The 18,953-nt window shown below is 40.0% G+C and overlaps 1 protein-coding gene across 3 annotated transcripts in view; it reads left to right on the top strand.

Moving 5' to 3' along the window:
* Positions 1 to 18,953, top strand: part of LOC139755996 (glucocorticoid-induced transcript 1 protein-like) — a 316,760-nt gene that overhangs the window by 9,354 nt on the left and 288,453 nt on the right. The window contains exon 1 of one of the 3 annotated variants that reach the window (XM_071674917.1): positions 843 to 896. The exons of the other annotated variants lie outside the window; for them this stretch is intronic. Coding sequence (XP_071531018.1) covers positions 852 to 896 — 45 coding nt within the window. The 5' untranslated portion in view covers positions 843 to 851. Of the gene's footprint in view, positions 1 to 842; positions 897 to 18,953 lie in introns of those variants that run through there. 3 annotated transcript variants of the gene reach the window in all.

Here is an 18,953-nt window from a genome sequence, read left to right as displayed (position 1 = left end):
TAACGGGTTACTGAAATGTACCTATCTCATAGTCTTTCATTCGCAAATGTACATATTCATTATTTCTAAATGAAATCAAACTCAGGACCTCTTGTATTTAGCTGCTGTAGCTGTGCTACAATTGGAGGCAGGGAAATGATGGACTTGCTTAGAATGAAAAGTACCTTGATGATACTGTACTCCCTGTACATCCTTACTGAGGGTGACTTTTTATCGGTGCTGTAACCAAAAGTAAGAGTTCGTCATCACCATGCCTACATATATAAGCAGTATACCCATACATGTATATTCTCATATACTAACATACACATGCTTACAAACACAAAGGAAAATACATGTGCTAAGAGATACAGAGCTGCAGGGTGAATTAGATGAAAAAAATCACAAATGACATCAGACATGAAAAATGTGATTAGACGTGTTTAGATGATTTTAGCTGGGTAAGTAAACAGTAGAGCATCAGTATGAATATATGGGCAAATCAGGCATTTTCAGATAAGATATGATATGTGGATGAAAACAAGCTACAGTGGATAGCCAGAGTAGGTGTAGACTAAGTATTGCTGGATCAGTGATATGAAGCTTTAAAGATTCAGATCATCTGTTGTGATATCTTTATTGAAGATGATATTATTTTGGGCAGTAAGGGAAGGTTATATAAAAGAGAATGACTCGGAGGCAGTGGACATGGGGAAGTACAGTTTCTGAAACAGTGCAAATAGAACGATTGTGAAAATATATTTGTGAACAATAGCATGTGAAAATATATTTGTGAACAGTAGTAGCCTAATCCAGGTTACCTTCAGAATGGAGCATAAGAGCAGCATTGACTCTCTACAAAATCTTAACTGATGAGAATGACTGAAAGCACTAAAGCTGTGCTTTCTACAGTGCAGGTGAGACAGATGCATCTTAATTTACACAGTAAAAACCTTGAAAGGCATGAATTCCATTCAGCACATAAGAAGAATTTTGATATGGCATGAAAGGCATGGAAGAGTGTAAAATAGTATTACTGAAATGGAATGTGCCATAAGTACAGTAAGAGAAAACACTGTAAACGTTCTTATCCAGAATAGTTAAACACTGCATGCAGCCTTCAAAAGCATGATGCACTACACAATGGAGAAATGTTAAACAGCCAAAATGTTTTAGATCAGCCAGGCTGTGCTGGATATATAGACCTGTGGGCTACAGTCTTAACCCCTGAAGCACTCCACTTGTATGCATACAGTGCCTTGGTAACCAGCTGACCCCTTTATTTATGAATAGGGATTTTCTGTCCCAGGTCAAAGGCTGAATTACAGGTTAGAGTATGGATAGGGGGGTATATGGTTGCTGAATGCATTAACAAAACGTCTGCTTATTTGATGTATAAGTGTTTGTCGTCAAAGATTTACATGATTTACTCTCATGCTGGAAATTGGTCTCTCTGAGTTTCTTATATGCTGCTTTTTTAGAAAACAGGCACCTCTTTATTTTGTTGTTACACCATTTGTTTTGGAAGAAGATTGATACACATTAGCATGTATGAAACCCTGCATTACAGAAATAGCTAAGTCTGCCTCTAAGAAACTTGGAGTCCTGTTGAGATTATCAAAATATCTTCTCTTCTGCACAGTTGCTTTACAAATACAAAGGATTGATCTGTCCTTGTGTGGGTTACTGTTCTCACGTCTAAGGTGGTACTAGCTTGGCATCCATGACTGAGTTGAAAGTGATCTAACTTATAAACTCTCCCAAGCTAACTTCAAAGGATGACCTGCTTGCCCTACGCTACATTGTTGGTTCACTTTCCTTCTTCTGTAGGTGTTACTTTGGTTTTCTCCCAAGAGTTGGCTGTTTTTGTGGCCCCACCACTAACTACACCACACAATACTGGGCAAGCTGCTGTGTCACGCGATTACTGTGTGACTGTTGACAGCTCAAGTGTAGGCTGTTATGGTAACTTTTTTCCCAATGCCTTAAAGCTTTGGAACACTACCCCTGCATGTTTTTCACAATAACTAAGACCTGGCACATTTTAAAAGAGGTTTTACACTTCTTCCAAAATTCATAAATTCTTTCCCTCACCTCTCCTTTTTCCCTTTCATTGACCTCTCTGTATTTCAGTTGAGACCTGGCCTTTGTTGTAGACTTCAATCCATGACTGTAGCCTCCAAAGGAATATAAAAAGGTCCTTATACCATTTTGAAAGTTCTACTGTGGATATTGCAGTATTTCATGCTATATCTATATTGATTTCATTGACAATATTATCTTGCATTTGCCTGTCAAGATGAACGGGAAATCATTAAAGTTTTCAATTCTTAAATCTGGTATTTATTTCTTACTTTCATGTTGACCAATACTACATGTAGTTTTGAAATTATCACAATAGTAATTTGTAAGTGATCACTTGTACCAAACTTTTCACCAGTTTCAACATTATTATATAAAATTAATGATTATGTTCTCACTATGAGTAGGTTTTTTCAACTAATTGGATTAGGGCACTGTAAGCAAATTTCATAGGAGTCTGTGCCTAAAGCTACTAGAAAAGGATTCCCCCACTTAGATATTGGCATGATAAAATCTCCCACTATGATTGAATTTTGTTTATCACAAATCTCTGCTCGCTGATCCTAAAATCTTTTCTTTACCTCTGGTGTGTGTATGATGGGGCAGGGAGGGCTATAAACTAGGCCATCTGTTATTTCTTATGAAGCTCATTTTTATTTTCTATAAAAAGTATGATTTTATTGTGGGATACAGCATTTTTATCATAGGATTATAACACCAGTACTTACTTTATTTCACCTGTCACTGCTGAATGGAAGAACTTTGTATTTTTGTTATCTAACCGAGAATCAGAAATGCCAATTATGTCATAATTTTCCTCCAATTCAGTTTTCAGTTCGATGTCAGCTGTTAATTCAATTGCTGAAGGAATTGTATCCTAATGCTGTCACTCTGCATTCCTATATACAGTTGTCTCTGTCTCTGATATTTTGTTGTGAACATTTCATGTATTAACATAAAATATTTTGATCTGTGACATTTACTTTTTTCTAAAAGTGCTTACAAAGGGGGATGGGTCTGGTCCACATAGGCTTTTTTTTTTTTTAACCAAAACACAAGTAAACTCACCAAGGAGCCTGCCAAAATGTGTAACTCCCATTTCCTTCAGGTTTAATCAGTCTTTCGTAAACATATCAGAATGCATTTGAGAATACCCCCACAAATTTGGAAATTCAATTCCTTCCTGGAAACAAAGATTCAGTAATCTCTTATTGAAACTAGGCAGTACTTCTGAAATCATAACATTACTTTGTTTCAAAAATGTTCATTAAGCTTGTGATATTTCTCTGATCTCTCCTTCAATATGCCATTAGCACTTACATGACACATAACAAATTTATCATCATCAGCACCACCACAGAGCTCCTTTACAGCATCAGCTATATCATCTAACCCGGCACAATGAAAGCGAAAACATTCATGATGTGAAAGGTTTATGGCACAAAACTCCTCCAGAATACCTTAGGTGGTGAAGTCTTTTACCACATTTCAAAATATTAACTCTCACTTAAAGAAATGTCTCTTAGGTATTTCAGTACATCATTAAAGCCTGCTTTACCTAATCTCTATAAGACTTGCAACAGCATCTTCCCTATATTATAAATGTCTTTGTAAGGCACAGAGAAGACAATCAAAGGTTTACTTTCCTCTGATATCCACTTGCAAAAAGCCAAGTTTATGGTCAATTTAGCTGAAATCCATTTTGTTTTTACTTTCTGTCTGCAGCAAATCAGACATAACAGGTAAGGATAACCTTTTGGGGATTGTTACATCATTAAGATGTCTGTAATCAGTAAATGGATAGAAATTTCCCATCAGATTTGGGAACAGTTAACAAGGGAACATTCCAAGGACTTTGGCTTGAAGATTTTCTCATTTAGCATTTCCCTCACTAAATCATCAGCTATAGTGTGATTTGAGTGTGGTAAGCTGGTACCTGTATGTTCTGTGTATAGTGTTAGGCTGCAAATTAAGGACATGCTTAATTAAACTCATTTGCCCAAGCTTCACATGTGGCAAGGCTGCAACCTTATTGTATGCCTGTGATAAGTCAAGCATGGTGTTTTTATCAGCTAGATGATATAATGTATTCTAATGACTCATTATCAGCACAATTTAGGATGGTATAAGCATTGCTTTAGATTGTACATATCATCCTGACCTTATTTGGTGCAAAAGTGTTCTGTTTATGGGGCTTTTTTTCTGCTCACTTCAGAGTCTAAGATCTTGTATTACCTCCTTGGAAAATGTTGATCAGGCAGATGACCATGGTATCATTTTAGCATTGAGCATCTGTAATCTTTAAGAATGGCATATATTCTTCATGATTTAGGAATAGAGAATACTTTACAGAGTGTATGTTTTCTGACAGTGAGCCTGTAACAAGTGTCATTGAGTCACCAAAAATCTGGATGTCTCCAGTTATATGACCCCTCACTAGACTGTCTTTTGTAAGGATATCTGCATCAGTTTGATATTACAATTACTGACAAGCTGCTCGACCATGCTGTTGGAAAAATAAGCATTACGAGGTAGACAAGACTCAGCTTGCTGCTGAATGAAGTTTGTGTTATGTAGTTAGACAACAGGTAACTCACTAACTGAAGCAACTTCAGAGGGCACTGAGTGGTGAGTATTGTTGCTCTATTACATGTTGTTTTCTCCAGGGTTAGATATACTTTTCATGCATGACAAGCTTTTCATGCAGCAGGACATGCCACTCCCTTAATTGAAAGTCCAAGGAAAATTCCCTCATAAAGTGAAAACATAGGTCACCAACAAACTGTAGATCAAGCCTAATCATGAACCTAGTTGTGACGATAGCAGTCAAGGTCCAAGGTCGGTATGATCATGCTTAGAACAGTCAGAGTCTAAAATGACACTGCTATCTGTATTCACAGCAATGCCCAATTCTCGAAATTTGTGTTCCGATATGATGTCAAGACAGCTGTTGTTCTTGAAAATGAAAACCTTCCTGCCAGGACATTTCTAGGAAAATAAGGCTCATTTGCCAGATGAGCGTCATAATGCAAACAAGAAATTGTATGGTGATAACCACACTCTGGAAATGGGAAATCATTTGTGTAACAAGAGTTGTGTTTGTAGGAGAGTGTAGGATCAGTTGGTGCATTAACCAAGAGCTTATGACAAGAGTTATTGTCAATAAACAGTGTGTAATCGTTCAACAAAGTGACTGAAAGCATACAATGAGAGTCATGGGTATTAGACAATACGGGATTGGTTGGCAAAGGAAAAGAGAGCACATGAAGAGAGCCACGGTTATCAAACAATATGGGATCAGCCAGCAAAGCATCCAAGGGCATATGACAAGAGTCATGCATTATTGCCATCGTGAGATTGGTTGGCAAAGTGATCAAGAGTTCATTTGAGATTCATGGGTATTTGACATTAAGGGATGGGTTGACAAAGCAATCAAGAGAACATGGCAGAAGTTATGGTTACAAGACAGTGTGGAATTGGTGGCCAAAGTAATGGAGAGTTCATGACCAGAGGCTTGTGGTGTCTTGGTAGTACTGCCTGTGGTGTTATGAAATTATTGGGCTGAAAGTGTGTACTGTTATGTAAATTATTGGTAAGGTCCTCATCACCTGAACTGACATTTTATGTCCTTTGTGGTAATGTAAAAGTTGAGACAAGGAAAGCCATGAGAAATGTTATCCATCAGTTTCCTTCAATTGCCCAATAGCCTAGCATTACCAAAGACTGCAAGAATGTTTGATGGCTTAACATTATGGGGCTCCTATTAGATGCCAGCTGCCCCTTGATAATTGCTCAATATTGTACCAGTAACATTCCTCCAATAGCTGAGGTTTATGGTAGCGATCATGTCGGTCAGTAGTCTTTAGAGATTTGTGCAATCTACATATCTCTTTGTGTTTCCTTTTATGTAATGAGTAAGGCGTCAAGGAGTGTTCTCACAAGATTTTACTAATGGTCATGTTGCTGGTGGGTAAAGCTTGTAGATTCATTGCAGAGGTAGCATCTGTATTTGGTTTTCCATTCTTAGGTTTACTCCAACTCTCTGGGTTTTCCTTCAAGGGCAAGCATAAGGAGTCTTTGCTTTTGTGCCACTTTGAGGAGTGCTTGTAACTGGTAGAGCACCTGCAACTTGTGCTTAAGAAGCATATATCATTCCGAATAACTTGATTGACTTGTTTTGGTATACAGTGGTACTGGTTAGAGTGGGTACCTTCCTTATCAGTGCTTTTCATAAGATCTTGTAGGTCAGATATGTCAGTCTGACAGATCAGCTCATTCCTTGTGTCCATGTACTCCTTTACATAATTTAGAAGCCATGAGGACAGTCAATTGAAAGCCACCAGTCTAGGCATGAATAGTGTCAACAAACTATTCCTCAAGGCTGACCAGATAGGTTACATGTGTTACAGCCATTTAAGTTGCCACACTAAATTGACTGTGTGATGAAGGAACATTCTGTCATTTACAGTCTTTTTATTGTACAGTGAAGCTAGTGTATGTGTCCAGCTAAAAGTAGATGACCTCATATAGCACTAGAATTCTTTCCACTCTTTCATATTCCAGTACTAATGAAACATGACTACCCTGCTGGAGGTTGATGTGGTTATGTGCCATATCAGTGAGGCACTCATACCTCCCTTTGTTTGATGTATTTGGACCTAAATGGGAAGATATGATGGCTTGGTTTAGGAGGACCAGTTGTTTAGAAGATGGACATCATCTTGTCATGAGAATTTTAGTATGTGTGTTTCTTGGTATGCACTGTTTGGCAGGAAGGATTAAGGACTGTGTCAGCAGTGATGATCTTGACATCTGCTATGACATTGATTATGGAGTAGGGGAACAATAGCAAGGGAAGACTTGCTGGGAATTGCTCAATGCTCCCTCAGCAGCACCTGATGGGCTGTGCAAGTCAGCGATCCTGGTACTCAGACTGATGGTCCTTATCTAAAAGTGCAGAAGAATTAGCTTTATCAGATCCAGAATCCTCCTGCACTTTATCATTTTTATGACATTCAGTATGTTGTCACTAGAACTTTCTGAAGATGTAACTTTACTCCAAGTTACTTTTACTTTGAGTGTTAATTTGTGAAAGCTCCATGGCAACATAGTCAGTGTCCTAAACCATATAAGTAAAAGCACTAAAAATGCACTGAGTTAGTAGAGAAACGTATACCCCGAAAACATAAGTGTGGCACAAAAGCAAATCAAAATGATAGTGCATAAGAGATGAAATGCATAGCGTAATACTGTAATCACATGCAGGATGTGAGTGATACAGTAGTACATGAGTAAAGATACTTATCAAAAATATTGTACAGCAATTAGGTATTGTCACATTAAACACAGTGAAGTTACTTAAAGTAGAGGTTTAAAGGAACATACCACCACAGGTGTTATGAGGTGGAGTGTGCAACTTATCTAAGGCACACTGATAGTGTAGAAGTAGTGGAAAAGAAAAAGCAGTAATATTATTCAATGAAATGAATATTGTTGTGTCTTAGCTCAACATACAAGGCAGGTGAAATTATGGATTTAGGAGGTGTTCAGAGATCTTTCATAGCCCTTATTAATATGGTAAAGGAGCTAGATAACTGGGAATGGCTGAAATCTCCTTGGAACGCAGACATGAGAGGTATATCATCATCTGTACCTGGAAAATCCTGGGTATGGTTTCCAAGGTACATTTAGAAATAACATCCTACTGACACAACAGTCATGGAAGACTTTGTAGAATATTACCCCAGAAATCCAAAGATGCGTTGTGCACAAAAAGAGAGAACCCTTTAAAAATCTGGAGCACAAGACTCTTCAATATTGACCTTGCCATCTGTCATCAGAAGTGAATGGGATGCATAGAAGTTCAAGAGTGCATTGGACAAGTACCTACAAAATGTACTAGACCAGCCAGGCTGTTTGAGCTATGTGGATCTGAGGGCTGTGGCTTCTAACAGCTTGGTTGACAAACAACCCATCCAGCAGTGTGGCGCAGCCTGGGCCTATCCTGGACTGTGGCAGTGGAGCTGCCAAAAGACTTCACAAGGTATTCATGAAGGTGCTTATAAAAATGAAAAGTATCACAAGAAGCACTGATAAGAATTTAGATTGCACACACTAGTCAGTATAACTGTAATGTTGAATCAGTGTTACGAGTGAGAAAACAATAATAGTTCACCTATGACAATTGTGTGAGGTAGCAAATATGTATGGAGAGCTGGATATTGAATCCCACCAGAAAAAGAAACTCAAGATGGGACACCCTGCAGTTATGGCCAATGAGAGGGGGAGGGGTGCATTGTACCTGGGCCTAGGGGGTTCAAAAGGGGCCAGGGAATTTCCTGGGATCTCAGTAAATGTTTGCATATATTGAAGACTAGCATTCCACCCCTCTCTCATCTTCCATATCCTTTTTGGCCTTATAGCTCATGGCATAAAATCATAGTAGATAAAAACAGGATGACTTATGGAGAAGGGAAGGGGACTCGAAAAAAACTTTGTACCCCCTGACAAAATTTCTCTCAGAGACTGTGCCTGCAGAGAAAGGTGGAGCTAATTGCTGGCATGAAATCTGGCAAGCACGACAGAATAATCCGTAAATGAGTCCACTTGACATGCAGCACTGTGATCTGTGATGTGGGAGTGATGATGACAAGACAATATTGTCTCAGTAGTGGGACATGAGCTGCTGGAAATGACATCAAATCCTGTGTCACAACATCTGGTCAGGCAGTCCCTGCTTCTCAGCATAAAGCTCCTTTCCTTGTAGTGGGCTCCACAGCCGACAAAATAGCCCATGAGATGGGCAGAATTTGTGCTGAGTGAAGAAAGTGCTTAAGTTGCTCAACCTCCCATTAATATGGCAGTGAACCAAGTAGATGGTGAAAGCTGAATTCTTGGAATTAGTGTGGCAACCCACTTCTCTGTCAGCATTTAGTCTGCCAAACTTAAACTGTAGCAAACAATTTGGCTTGTCTTTCGAAACATGTTTGGGATTGCTGATGGATGGATGTTGATGGTGAAGTTAGGCTGATGACAGGATTGCACCATTTGTTTGTGGGAGATAGGTGACCGTCCCAGACTGATGCCTGTTGGAGCTAGAAAGTAGTAGGGTTTAGGGGGAGGGGTGACCAGTGGTGGCTGGCAGGGTTTAACCAAACTGAATTGTAGAGAAATAAGCTTTGGTAGAAAGTTCATTGGGGTCAGTCACAAGAAGTCAAGCTGATGGGCATAGTTATCACTGAAGTTGTTGTGCTGGAGTGCTCATTCTCTCCATGTGCCCAAACCATTTCAAAACACCCTCTTCTGCTCTCTCAACCACGCTCTTTTTATTTCCACACATCTCTCTTACCCTTACGTTGCTTACTCGATCAAACCACCTCACACCACACATTGTCCTCAAACATCTCATTTCCAGCACATCCATCCTCCTGCGCACAACTCTATCCATAGCCCACGCCTCGCAACCATACAACATTGTTGGAACTACTATTCCTTCAAACATACCCATTTTTGCTTTCCGGGATAATGTTCTCGACTTCCACACATTTTTCAAGGCTCCCAAAATTTTCGCCCCCTCCCCCACCCTATGATCCACTTCCGCTTCCATGGTTCCATCCGCTGACAGATCCACTCCCAGATATCTAAAACACTTCACTTCCTCCAGCCTCTCACCATTCAAACTCACCTCCCAATTGACTTGACCCTCAACCCTACTGTACCTAATAACCTTGCTCTTATTGACATTTACTCTTAACTTTCTTCTTCCACACACTTTACCAAACTCCGTCACCAGCTTCTGCAGTTTCTCACATGAATCCGCCACCAGCGCTGTATCATCAGCGAACAACAACTGACTCACTTCCCAAGCTCTCTCATCCCCAACAGACTTCATACTTGCCCCTCTTTCCAAAACTCTTGCATTTACCTCCCTAACAACCCCATCCATAAACAAATTAAACAACCATGGAGACATCACACACCCCTGCCGCAAACCTACATTCACTGAGAACCAATCACTTTCCTCTCTTCCTACACGTACACATGCCTTACATCCTCGATAAAAACTTTTCACTGCTTCTAACAACTTGCCTCCCACACCATATATTCTTAATACCTTCCACAGAGCATCTCTATCAACTCTATCATATGCCTTCTCCAGATCCATAAATGCTACATACAAATCCATTTGCTTTTCTAAGTATTTCTCACATACATTCTTCAAAGCAAACACCTGATCCACACATCCTCTACCACTTCTGAAACCACACTGCTCTTCCCCAATCTGATGCTCTGTACATGCCTTCACCCTCTCAATCAATACCCTCCCATATAATTTACCAGGAATACTCAACAAACTTATACCTCTGTAATTTGAGCACTCACTCTTATCCCCTTTGCCTTTGTACAACGGCACTATGCAAGCATTCCGCCAATCCTCAGGCACCTCACCATGAGTCATACATACATTAAATAACCTTACCAACCAGTCAACAACACAGTCACCCCCCTTTTTAACAAATTCCACTGCAATACCATCCAAACCTGCTGCCTTGCCGGCTTTCATCTTCCGCAAAGCTTTTACTACCTCTTCTCTGTTTACCAAATCATTTTCCCTAACCCTCTCACTTTGCACACCACCTCGACCCAAACACCCTATATCTGCCACTCTGTCATCAGACACATTCAACAAACCTTCAAAATACTCATTCCATCTCCTTCTCACATCACCACTACTTGTTATCACCTCCCCATTTACGCCCTTTACTGAAGTTCCCATTTGCTCCCTTGTCTTACGCACCCTATTTACCTCCTTCCAGAACATCTTTTTATTCTCCCTAAAATTTACTGATAGTCTCTCACCCCAACTCTCATTTGCCCTTTTTTTCACCTCTTGCACCTTTTTCTTGACCTCCTGTCTCTTTCTTTTATACTTCTCCCACTCAATTGCATTTTTTCCCTGCAAAAATCGTCCAAATGCCTCTCTCTTCTCTTTCACTAATACTCTTACTTCTTCATCCCACCACTCACTACCCTTTCTAAACAGCCCACCTCCCACTCTTCTCATGCCACAAGCATCTTTTGCGCAATCCATCACTGATTCCCTAAATACATCCCATTCCTCCCCCACTCCCCTTACTTCCATTGTTCTCACCTTTTTCCATTCTGTACACAGTCTCTCCTGATACTTCTTCACACAGGTCTCCTTCCCAAGCTCACTTACTCTCACCACCTTCTTCACCCCAACATTCACTCTTCTTTTCTGAAAACCCATACTAATCTTGAAAACCCATACTAATCTTCACTTCTTACCACAAGGTATTCAGTAAAAGGCATAGCTTGAATGCAGTCTTTTGCCATCATTATAATCTCTCCTAAGTTCTAGCAAGAACTTACATATTTATTGTTCAGTGGTATGATTCAAAGGACTAGGTAGTTTTTCAGTGCTCTTATAGATCCAGAAATTTACTGTGTAGTAAGAATTCAAAGAGGAAACCAGCTGTATTGCCGTGGCATTTGTTTACATAGTAATTTGGTACATTGTCCATAAAGGACCTTTAAGACTAGCACCTTGGTCAGCTTTACCCCTGTGTAGCTCTGGGTGACTCAGGCCACTTACATTGGTTGATGAGAATACAAATAATGTCAGCTTCATGTTTATGTATGCTCTTGTGGGACAACTTACTTCAGCATGGAAAGTTCTAAAAATGATGTATGACTAATTTACATGTGGTACACTGATGTAATAGTTTAAGAACTGATAGAAATAAAGAAACAAATTTCTTGTAGATTTTACTTACAATGATAATGTACATCAGCCGTTGAATTATTTGATTCAACTATTGTTGCCAAATTACAGATAATATGGACTTTACAGCCCTAATATTTTCAAAATTAGCACTTAAGAAAGATTGAAGATTAAAATCTCCTTCAGCATTCCCTCTCAGGAAAAGCATTAAGCAATCTTGGCTGCCTCAGTTGAGTCCTAGAGCAGTCTTTCCTTCCTTGTTGATCAATATCCTGGCATACACTTGTTTTCAAAATAAGCCAGTCTTATCTGCATTAAACCCTCAAGCAGGCATTTGATATTTCTGGGCTTTCTGAAAATAATATGATTTTCAAGTAAAGGGAAATAAAAGAACATTATACAGGTATTAAAAACAACAGAGAAACTAATGAAATAGGCCTCAGCTTTCCCCTGGAGAGACAAAAAGGATTGGAATTCTATGGAGGGAGCATATTGCTCTTAAGTGCTACACAGCCTGGTGTTGACATAACTGTCAACACCTCATTTGTATGGTTTTTGATGCTCCTGGTTCTCTTTTTCATCATCAAATAGATTATCAGATTGGCTAGACTTCCATATCACTACTGGGCAAATACTGCCTAATGTCATCTACTCTCTTGCAGTCTGCTGTAACATCCATTGCCATAGCTGAAGAGTAATTGAAAAACAGATTTGTAATGTTGCATAAGGAGGCCTGAGGCATCTCATGCCACCACTATGGAGTGTCTGAAATTCAATTATTGTCATGAAACCACAAATTATTGATCTATATGAGAACTCCTTTGTCAGGCAACGTAGAGCTTCATGAGGTCTGGTTAAAGGGCTGAATACCTGAAGATTTTAACCTTTTTCAATAATTTTTTCAAGATGCAGGCTATAGCTACAACTTTCTTGCCATCATCAGACTTCATAAGCACCTGTAGTTTCAACTCATGAATAAGAACTTGATGTCCTGTACTACTCTGAGTGTTTTTGATGTTCCTTCCACATGCACTGAAAAGCCCACACTTATTTTGGGTAGCATTGAACACAGACTGTAGTGTGCTTTCTCTCTCATGAAAAAGACTGGCAATTAGGAATACCTGGTTTAAAGAGGGAGATGTGCACAAGTATATGTATGTGAGTAGAAGAGATGGTTAATGGGCATTATTGGATTACATATCAATTGTAGACTTTTAGATGTTAATGTGCTGAGAGGGGCAGCTGGTAGGATGCCTGATAACTATCTTGTGTAGGTGAGGGTGAAGATTTGTAGAGGTTTTCAAAAGAGAGGAGACAAGGTCGAGGTGGTGAAAGTAAGTGAGCTTGGAAAGGAGACTTCTGTGAAGAAATACGATGAGAAATTGAGTGTAGAATGGCAAGAGACGAGAGCAAATGAAGTAAGGGGAGTGATTGTGGAATAGGATGTATTTAGGGAAGCAGTGATAGCATGTGCAAGAAATGCATGTGGCATGCAAAAGGTGGGAGATGGGTAGATTAAAAAGGGAAGTGAGTGGTGGGATGAAGAAGTTAAGTTGCTAGTGAAAGAGAAAAGAGAGGTGTCTGGGCAGTACCTACAAGGAAGGAGTGCAAATGACTGGGAGATGTATTAGAGAAAGCAGCAGGAGGTCAAGAGGAAGATGCGGGAGTTGAGAAAGAGGGCAAATGAGAGTTGGGGGTGAGATCTTATCATTAACCTACAGGGAGAAAAAGAAGAATTTTCTTTGGAAGGAGGTAAAGAATGTGCAAAAAAACAATAGAACAAATGGGAACATTGGTGAAAGGAGCCAAAGGGGAATTGATAGCAGGTGATGATGGAGTGAGTATTTTGAAGGATTGTTGAATGTGTTTGATAAGAGAGTGGCAGATGCATGGTGATTAGGTTGGTGGTATGGGAAGTGAGAGAGTCAGGGAGAGTGGGTTAGTGGAAGGAGAAGAGATGGTAACAGCCTTGCAGATGATGGGATCCGACAAGGCAGTGGGACTGGATGGTATTACAGTTGAATTTATCAAAAAAGGGGTTGACTGTCAAGTTGACTGGTTGGTAAGGATATTCAGTGGCTGTATGGATCATGGTGAGGTGCCTGAGGATGGGAGGAATGCATGCATAGTACAGTTGTATAAAGACAAAGGGGATAAAGGTGAATGTTCAAACTACAGAGGCATAAGTTTGTTGAGTATACCTGGATTATTACAGCCAGTCTCCAACTTACAGTGGGGTTATGTTCCAGTAAGCCCATCATAAGTTGAACATGTCATAAGTTGAAAAATACACTTAATGTGGTTGTGTACACTTGTGATCACATGGCTGAATGGAAGCTGTGGCTTGCTGCCACTGCGCAGCATATCGCCATCCCGGGAAAGTATCAAAATTCAAAATTTGAAATACATTTTCTCCTGAATTCATATCAATATCGCACCATTGTAAAGTAAAAAATTGTAAGTCAGAGACTATCTGTATATGGGAGGGTGTTGATTGAGAGGGTTAAGGCATATACAGAGTGTCAGATTGGGAGGAGCAGTGTGTTTTCTGAAGTGGTAGAGGATGTGTGGATCACGTGTTTGCTTTGAGGAATGTGTGAGAAATACTTTGAAAAACAGATTGATTTGTATGTGGCATTTATGGATCTGGAGAAGGCATATGATAAGGTTGGTAGAGATACTTTGTGGAAAGTTTTACAAATATATGGTGTGGGAGGTAAGCTGCTAGAAGCAGTGAGAAGGTTTTATCAAAGGTGTAAGGCATGTGTATGAGTTGGAAGAGAGGAGAGTGATTGGTTCCCAGTGAATTTCAGTTTGCAGCTCCATGGTTGTTTAATTTGTTTATGGATTGGGTGGTGAGGGAGGTAAATGCAAGAGTTTTGGAAAGAGGGGTGAGTATTGAAGTCTTTTGAGGATGAGAATGCCTGGGAAGTAAGTCAATTGTTGTTCGCTGATTCGAGTGAAAAACTGCAGAAGTTGGTGACTGAGTTTGGAAAAATGTGTAAAAGGAGAAAGTTGAGAGTAAATGTTAATAAGAGCAAGGTTATTAGATTCAGCAAAGGCAAACTCCAAGGCTTAACTTTTCATGTCTTGACTATTGTAGTGAGAATACATTAGCTGATTAGAGTTGGAGGCTGTCTTCCCAAAGGCACTCTTGGTGATACCAGATGGGATTGTTTTTCATGGGGCTTGGTGATACCAGATAGGATTGTTTTTCATGGGGCTTTGTCTTCAGTACATGAGATGCTAATAGTTGCTGGTGCTTTGCAAGACATTTTAGTTAAGATCATTTCATAACTGTTTGTCAGTGCTAGGGTAGGTGAAGACAGATTCTGTTGCTTAAAGTACCCATACTCCTTCATGTGTAATGTTGATTCGATTAAGGAACTGAATTGGAGGCTGCTTACCAAGGGAGAATCTTTTGTGATTCTTCGTAGGACTACTCATACAGAACCTGAAAGGGGATTTAGTTGTACTTGAGAAAGTACCTTAACCAATGAGGTTTCAGCATGCAGCTACTGCAACAGAGCTGAGCAATTGGGAAAACTTAGAATGAAGTGCCTCAAGAGGATACTTTAGTTTTCTAGAGTATCCAAGTCTTGCCCTGACTTCTTTTGGTGACCTTATTAGGGATGGAACGAAAAGGGGGATGTGTTGCTCATCCCCATCTGGTCAATAGTTTTTTGAATAGACAAACACTTAAGATGTACTCAAATTTTAGTATTATGGACAATATGAGAGCCCCACTGCCTCTAGGAAATACTGCACTGGAGTTGACCTCTGCTAGTAGCCTGTCATGGGTAAGGCATTAAAGGCTAAGGATTGGCACTTGAGTCCACCTTTTATATCTGAGAATAAAAGAGACAAGTGATAGAGGTTGATGACTCTGAATGTTATGGGATGACTTGTGAGAGTAAAATATGGAACTCTCGGGCTGGAGAAATTTAAGATAGTTTAGATATGCTGAGGAATGGGGAAACCCATATCCTTTGACAGGAGTGCATGGAATGAAAAGAGAAATGATGAATGCATGTTGTGGGAGGGTGTGGGAGGAATACCTTGTGAAGTCTTCGGGGTCTTCAGCCCCACAGCCTTTTCTAGACTCAAGGTACTGGAATGGGTCAGTGGTCAACTAAACTGTCAAAAACCACATCCCTCAGGCCCGCATGTCCTCCATAGCCTGGCTGGTCTAGTACACTTTGTAGGCACTTGCCCAGTGCATTCTTGAACTTCTCTATTGTACATCCCATCCTGTTTCTGTTGGTAGGTGACATGGTGTTGAAGTGTCATGGGCCCTAGATGTTTAAGGTTTTTTCTCTCTTTGTGCATATTGCACATTTGGATTTCAGAGGTAGTATTTTACAGTCTTCCATGCCAGTTTTGCCAATAGTATGTTATTTCTGAATGTAAGTTGTGAAGCAGACCTTGGATTTTCCAGGTATAGGTGATGATATACTTCTCCCATTTTCACTCTGGGGATTATATCCTTAGAGACATCAAGAGCCACATTAGTTTAGTTTCTTTACCTCATTGATATGGGCTGTGAAAGGTCTCTGGACACTTCCTTAATACACAATTTCACCTACTCTGCTGGATGATGCTAGAACACAGCAATATTAATTTTGTGAAAGGATTAGTGCCTTGAATATCATCATTGATTTATCTTCCCTTGTCTTGAATGTCTGTATGATCCAGCCTGCCATCCTTCTGCTTGAGGCAGCTATTGTTTCATTGTTTGCTGAAGGATAGGGCATTGGACAATGTTACTTCAAAGTCTTTCACAGTATTCAGTTGGTTTATGATAGCATCTGTGTCTGTCCAGTACTCTTCTTTTTTTATTTTTGCATTTTCCCATTCCAGATGAGCTGTAATTTATCTCCACTGAAAAGCATGTTGTTCTCGGTTGCCCAATTAAAAACTTTGTTTATGTCTTTTTGTAGCCTTTCAACATCTTCTGTTGATGTTATTTTCATTCTTACTCATGTATCATCTGCAAAGGATGATATAAAACTGTGGCTCATGTCAGATATAAGAATGAGGAGTAGGAGGGGTGCAAGTACTGTTCCTTGGGGACAGCTTTTTTTGATTGAGGCACTGAAGATGGCATGGTTTACAACTGTTTGTTGTGATCTGTTTGTCAAAAAGTTATATATCCATCTCTCAATTTTTTGTTATTCTGAACTTTCACATTCTATGTGCTATGACACCATGATCACATCTGTCTAGTGATTTTGCAAAGTCTTTGTAAATCATCTAAGCATTTTCTTTGTTTTCCAGAACTTCAGCAATCCTATTGTGATGGTCAAGCAACTGAGAGAAGTATGATCTTCCTGAAACCATGTTATCTGGGGTTATGCCACTTGTTCACTTCCAAAAATCCAGTCAGCTTGCCTCTTAAGACTCCTTTGAAGATTTTAATGATGTATGATATTGATATCATTCGATAGTTTTTTGGGACTGCTTTGCTTTCACATTTGTGGATAATGGCAGTGTGGGCCAGTTTTAGACTCTTAGTAATGATAATGGGATAGGGGAGAAAGAATACTTCCCACGTATTCTCTGCGTGTCGTAAAAGGCGACTAAAAGGGAAGGGAGCGGGGGGTTGGAAATCCTCCCCTCTCATTTTTTGATTTTCCAAAGATAGGAACAGAGAAGGGGGCCAAGTGGGGATTTCCCTCAAAGGCTCAGTCCTCTGTTCCTAAAGCTACCTCGCTAACGCGGGAAATGGCGAATAGTATGAAAAGAAAAGAAAAAGTAATGATGCCAGAATCTAGATATTTTCTCCAGGGGATATTTAGTTCATGCAGTAGAGATGTCTTGCATTTCTTTAAGAAAACTGACTTCCATGAGTCCAGCATGGGAATGCTCTCTTGAAATTTTGTGTTGAGAAGGTGATATCTGCTGTTATTTTTGACTCCGAATACCGACTCATATTGCCTGTTTAGTCTCATTCATCTTTTGGCAGTTGTCTGTTAAATTACCTTTTAAATGGGCTAGTGGAGTTTGTTGTCCTGGATTTACATTTTACATATGAGTTAAAGTGTTTTTTTTTTTTTTTTTTTTTTTTTTTTTGCTTTGTCGCTGTCTCCCGCGTTTGCGAGGTAGCGCAAGGAAACAGACGAAAGAAATGGCCCAACCCACCCCCAGACACATGCCTTGATTCAATCCACTGACAGCACGTCAACCCCGGTATACCACATCACTCCAATTCACTCTATTCTTTGCCCTCCTTTCACCCTCCTGCATGCTCAGGCCCCGATCACACAAAATCTTTTTCACTCCATCTTTCCACCTCCAATTTGGTCTCCCTCTTCTCCTCGTTCCCTCCACCTCCGACACATATATCCTCTTGGTCAATCTTTCCTCACTCATTCTCTCCATGTGACCAAACCATTTCAAAACACCCTCTTCTGCTCTCTCAACCACGCTCTTTTTATTTCCACACATCTCTCTTACCCTTACGTTACTTACTCGATCAAACCACCTCACACCACACATTGTCCTCAAACATCTCATTTCCAGCACATCCATCCTCCTGCGCACAACTCTATCCACAGTCCACGCCTCGCAACCATACAACATTGTTGGAACCACTATTCCTTCAAACATACCCATTTTTGCTTTCCGAGATAATGTTCTCGACTTCCACACATTCTTCAAGGCTCCCAGAATTTTCGCCCCCTCCCCCATCCTATGATCCACTTCCGCTTCCATGGTTCCATCCGCTGCCAGATCCACTCCCGGGATATCTAAAACACTTCACTTCCTCCAGTTTTTCTCCATTCAAACTCACCTCCCAATTGAATTGACCCTCAACCCTACTGTACCTAATAACCTTGCTCTTATTCACATTTACTCTTAACTTTCTTCTTTCACACACTTTACCAAACTCAGTCACCAGCTTCTGCAGTTTCTCACATGAATCAGCCACCAGCGCTGTATCATCAGCGAACAACAACTGACTCACTTCCCAAGCTCTCTCATCCCCAACAGACTTCATACTTGCCCCTCTTTCCTAAACTCTTGCATTCACCTCCCTAACAACCCCATCCATAAACAAATTAAACAACCATGGAGACATCACATGAGTTAAAGTATTTTGGGTTATTTCTTATTCCATTTGTTTTTTTCTTCTTTTGTTTCGTAG

This window comes from Panulirus ornatus, chromosome 20, assembly GCF_036320965.1.
Source record: "Panulirus ornatus isolate Po-2019 chromosome 20, ASM3632096v1, whole genome shotgun sequence".
Lineage (NCBI taxonomy): Eukaryota > Metazoa > Arthropoda > Malacostraca > Decapoda > Palinuridae > Panulirus > Panulirus ornatus.
This window is presented reverse-complemented; position numbering and strand designations above follow the sequence as displayed.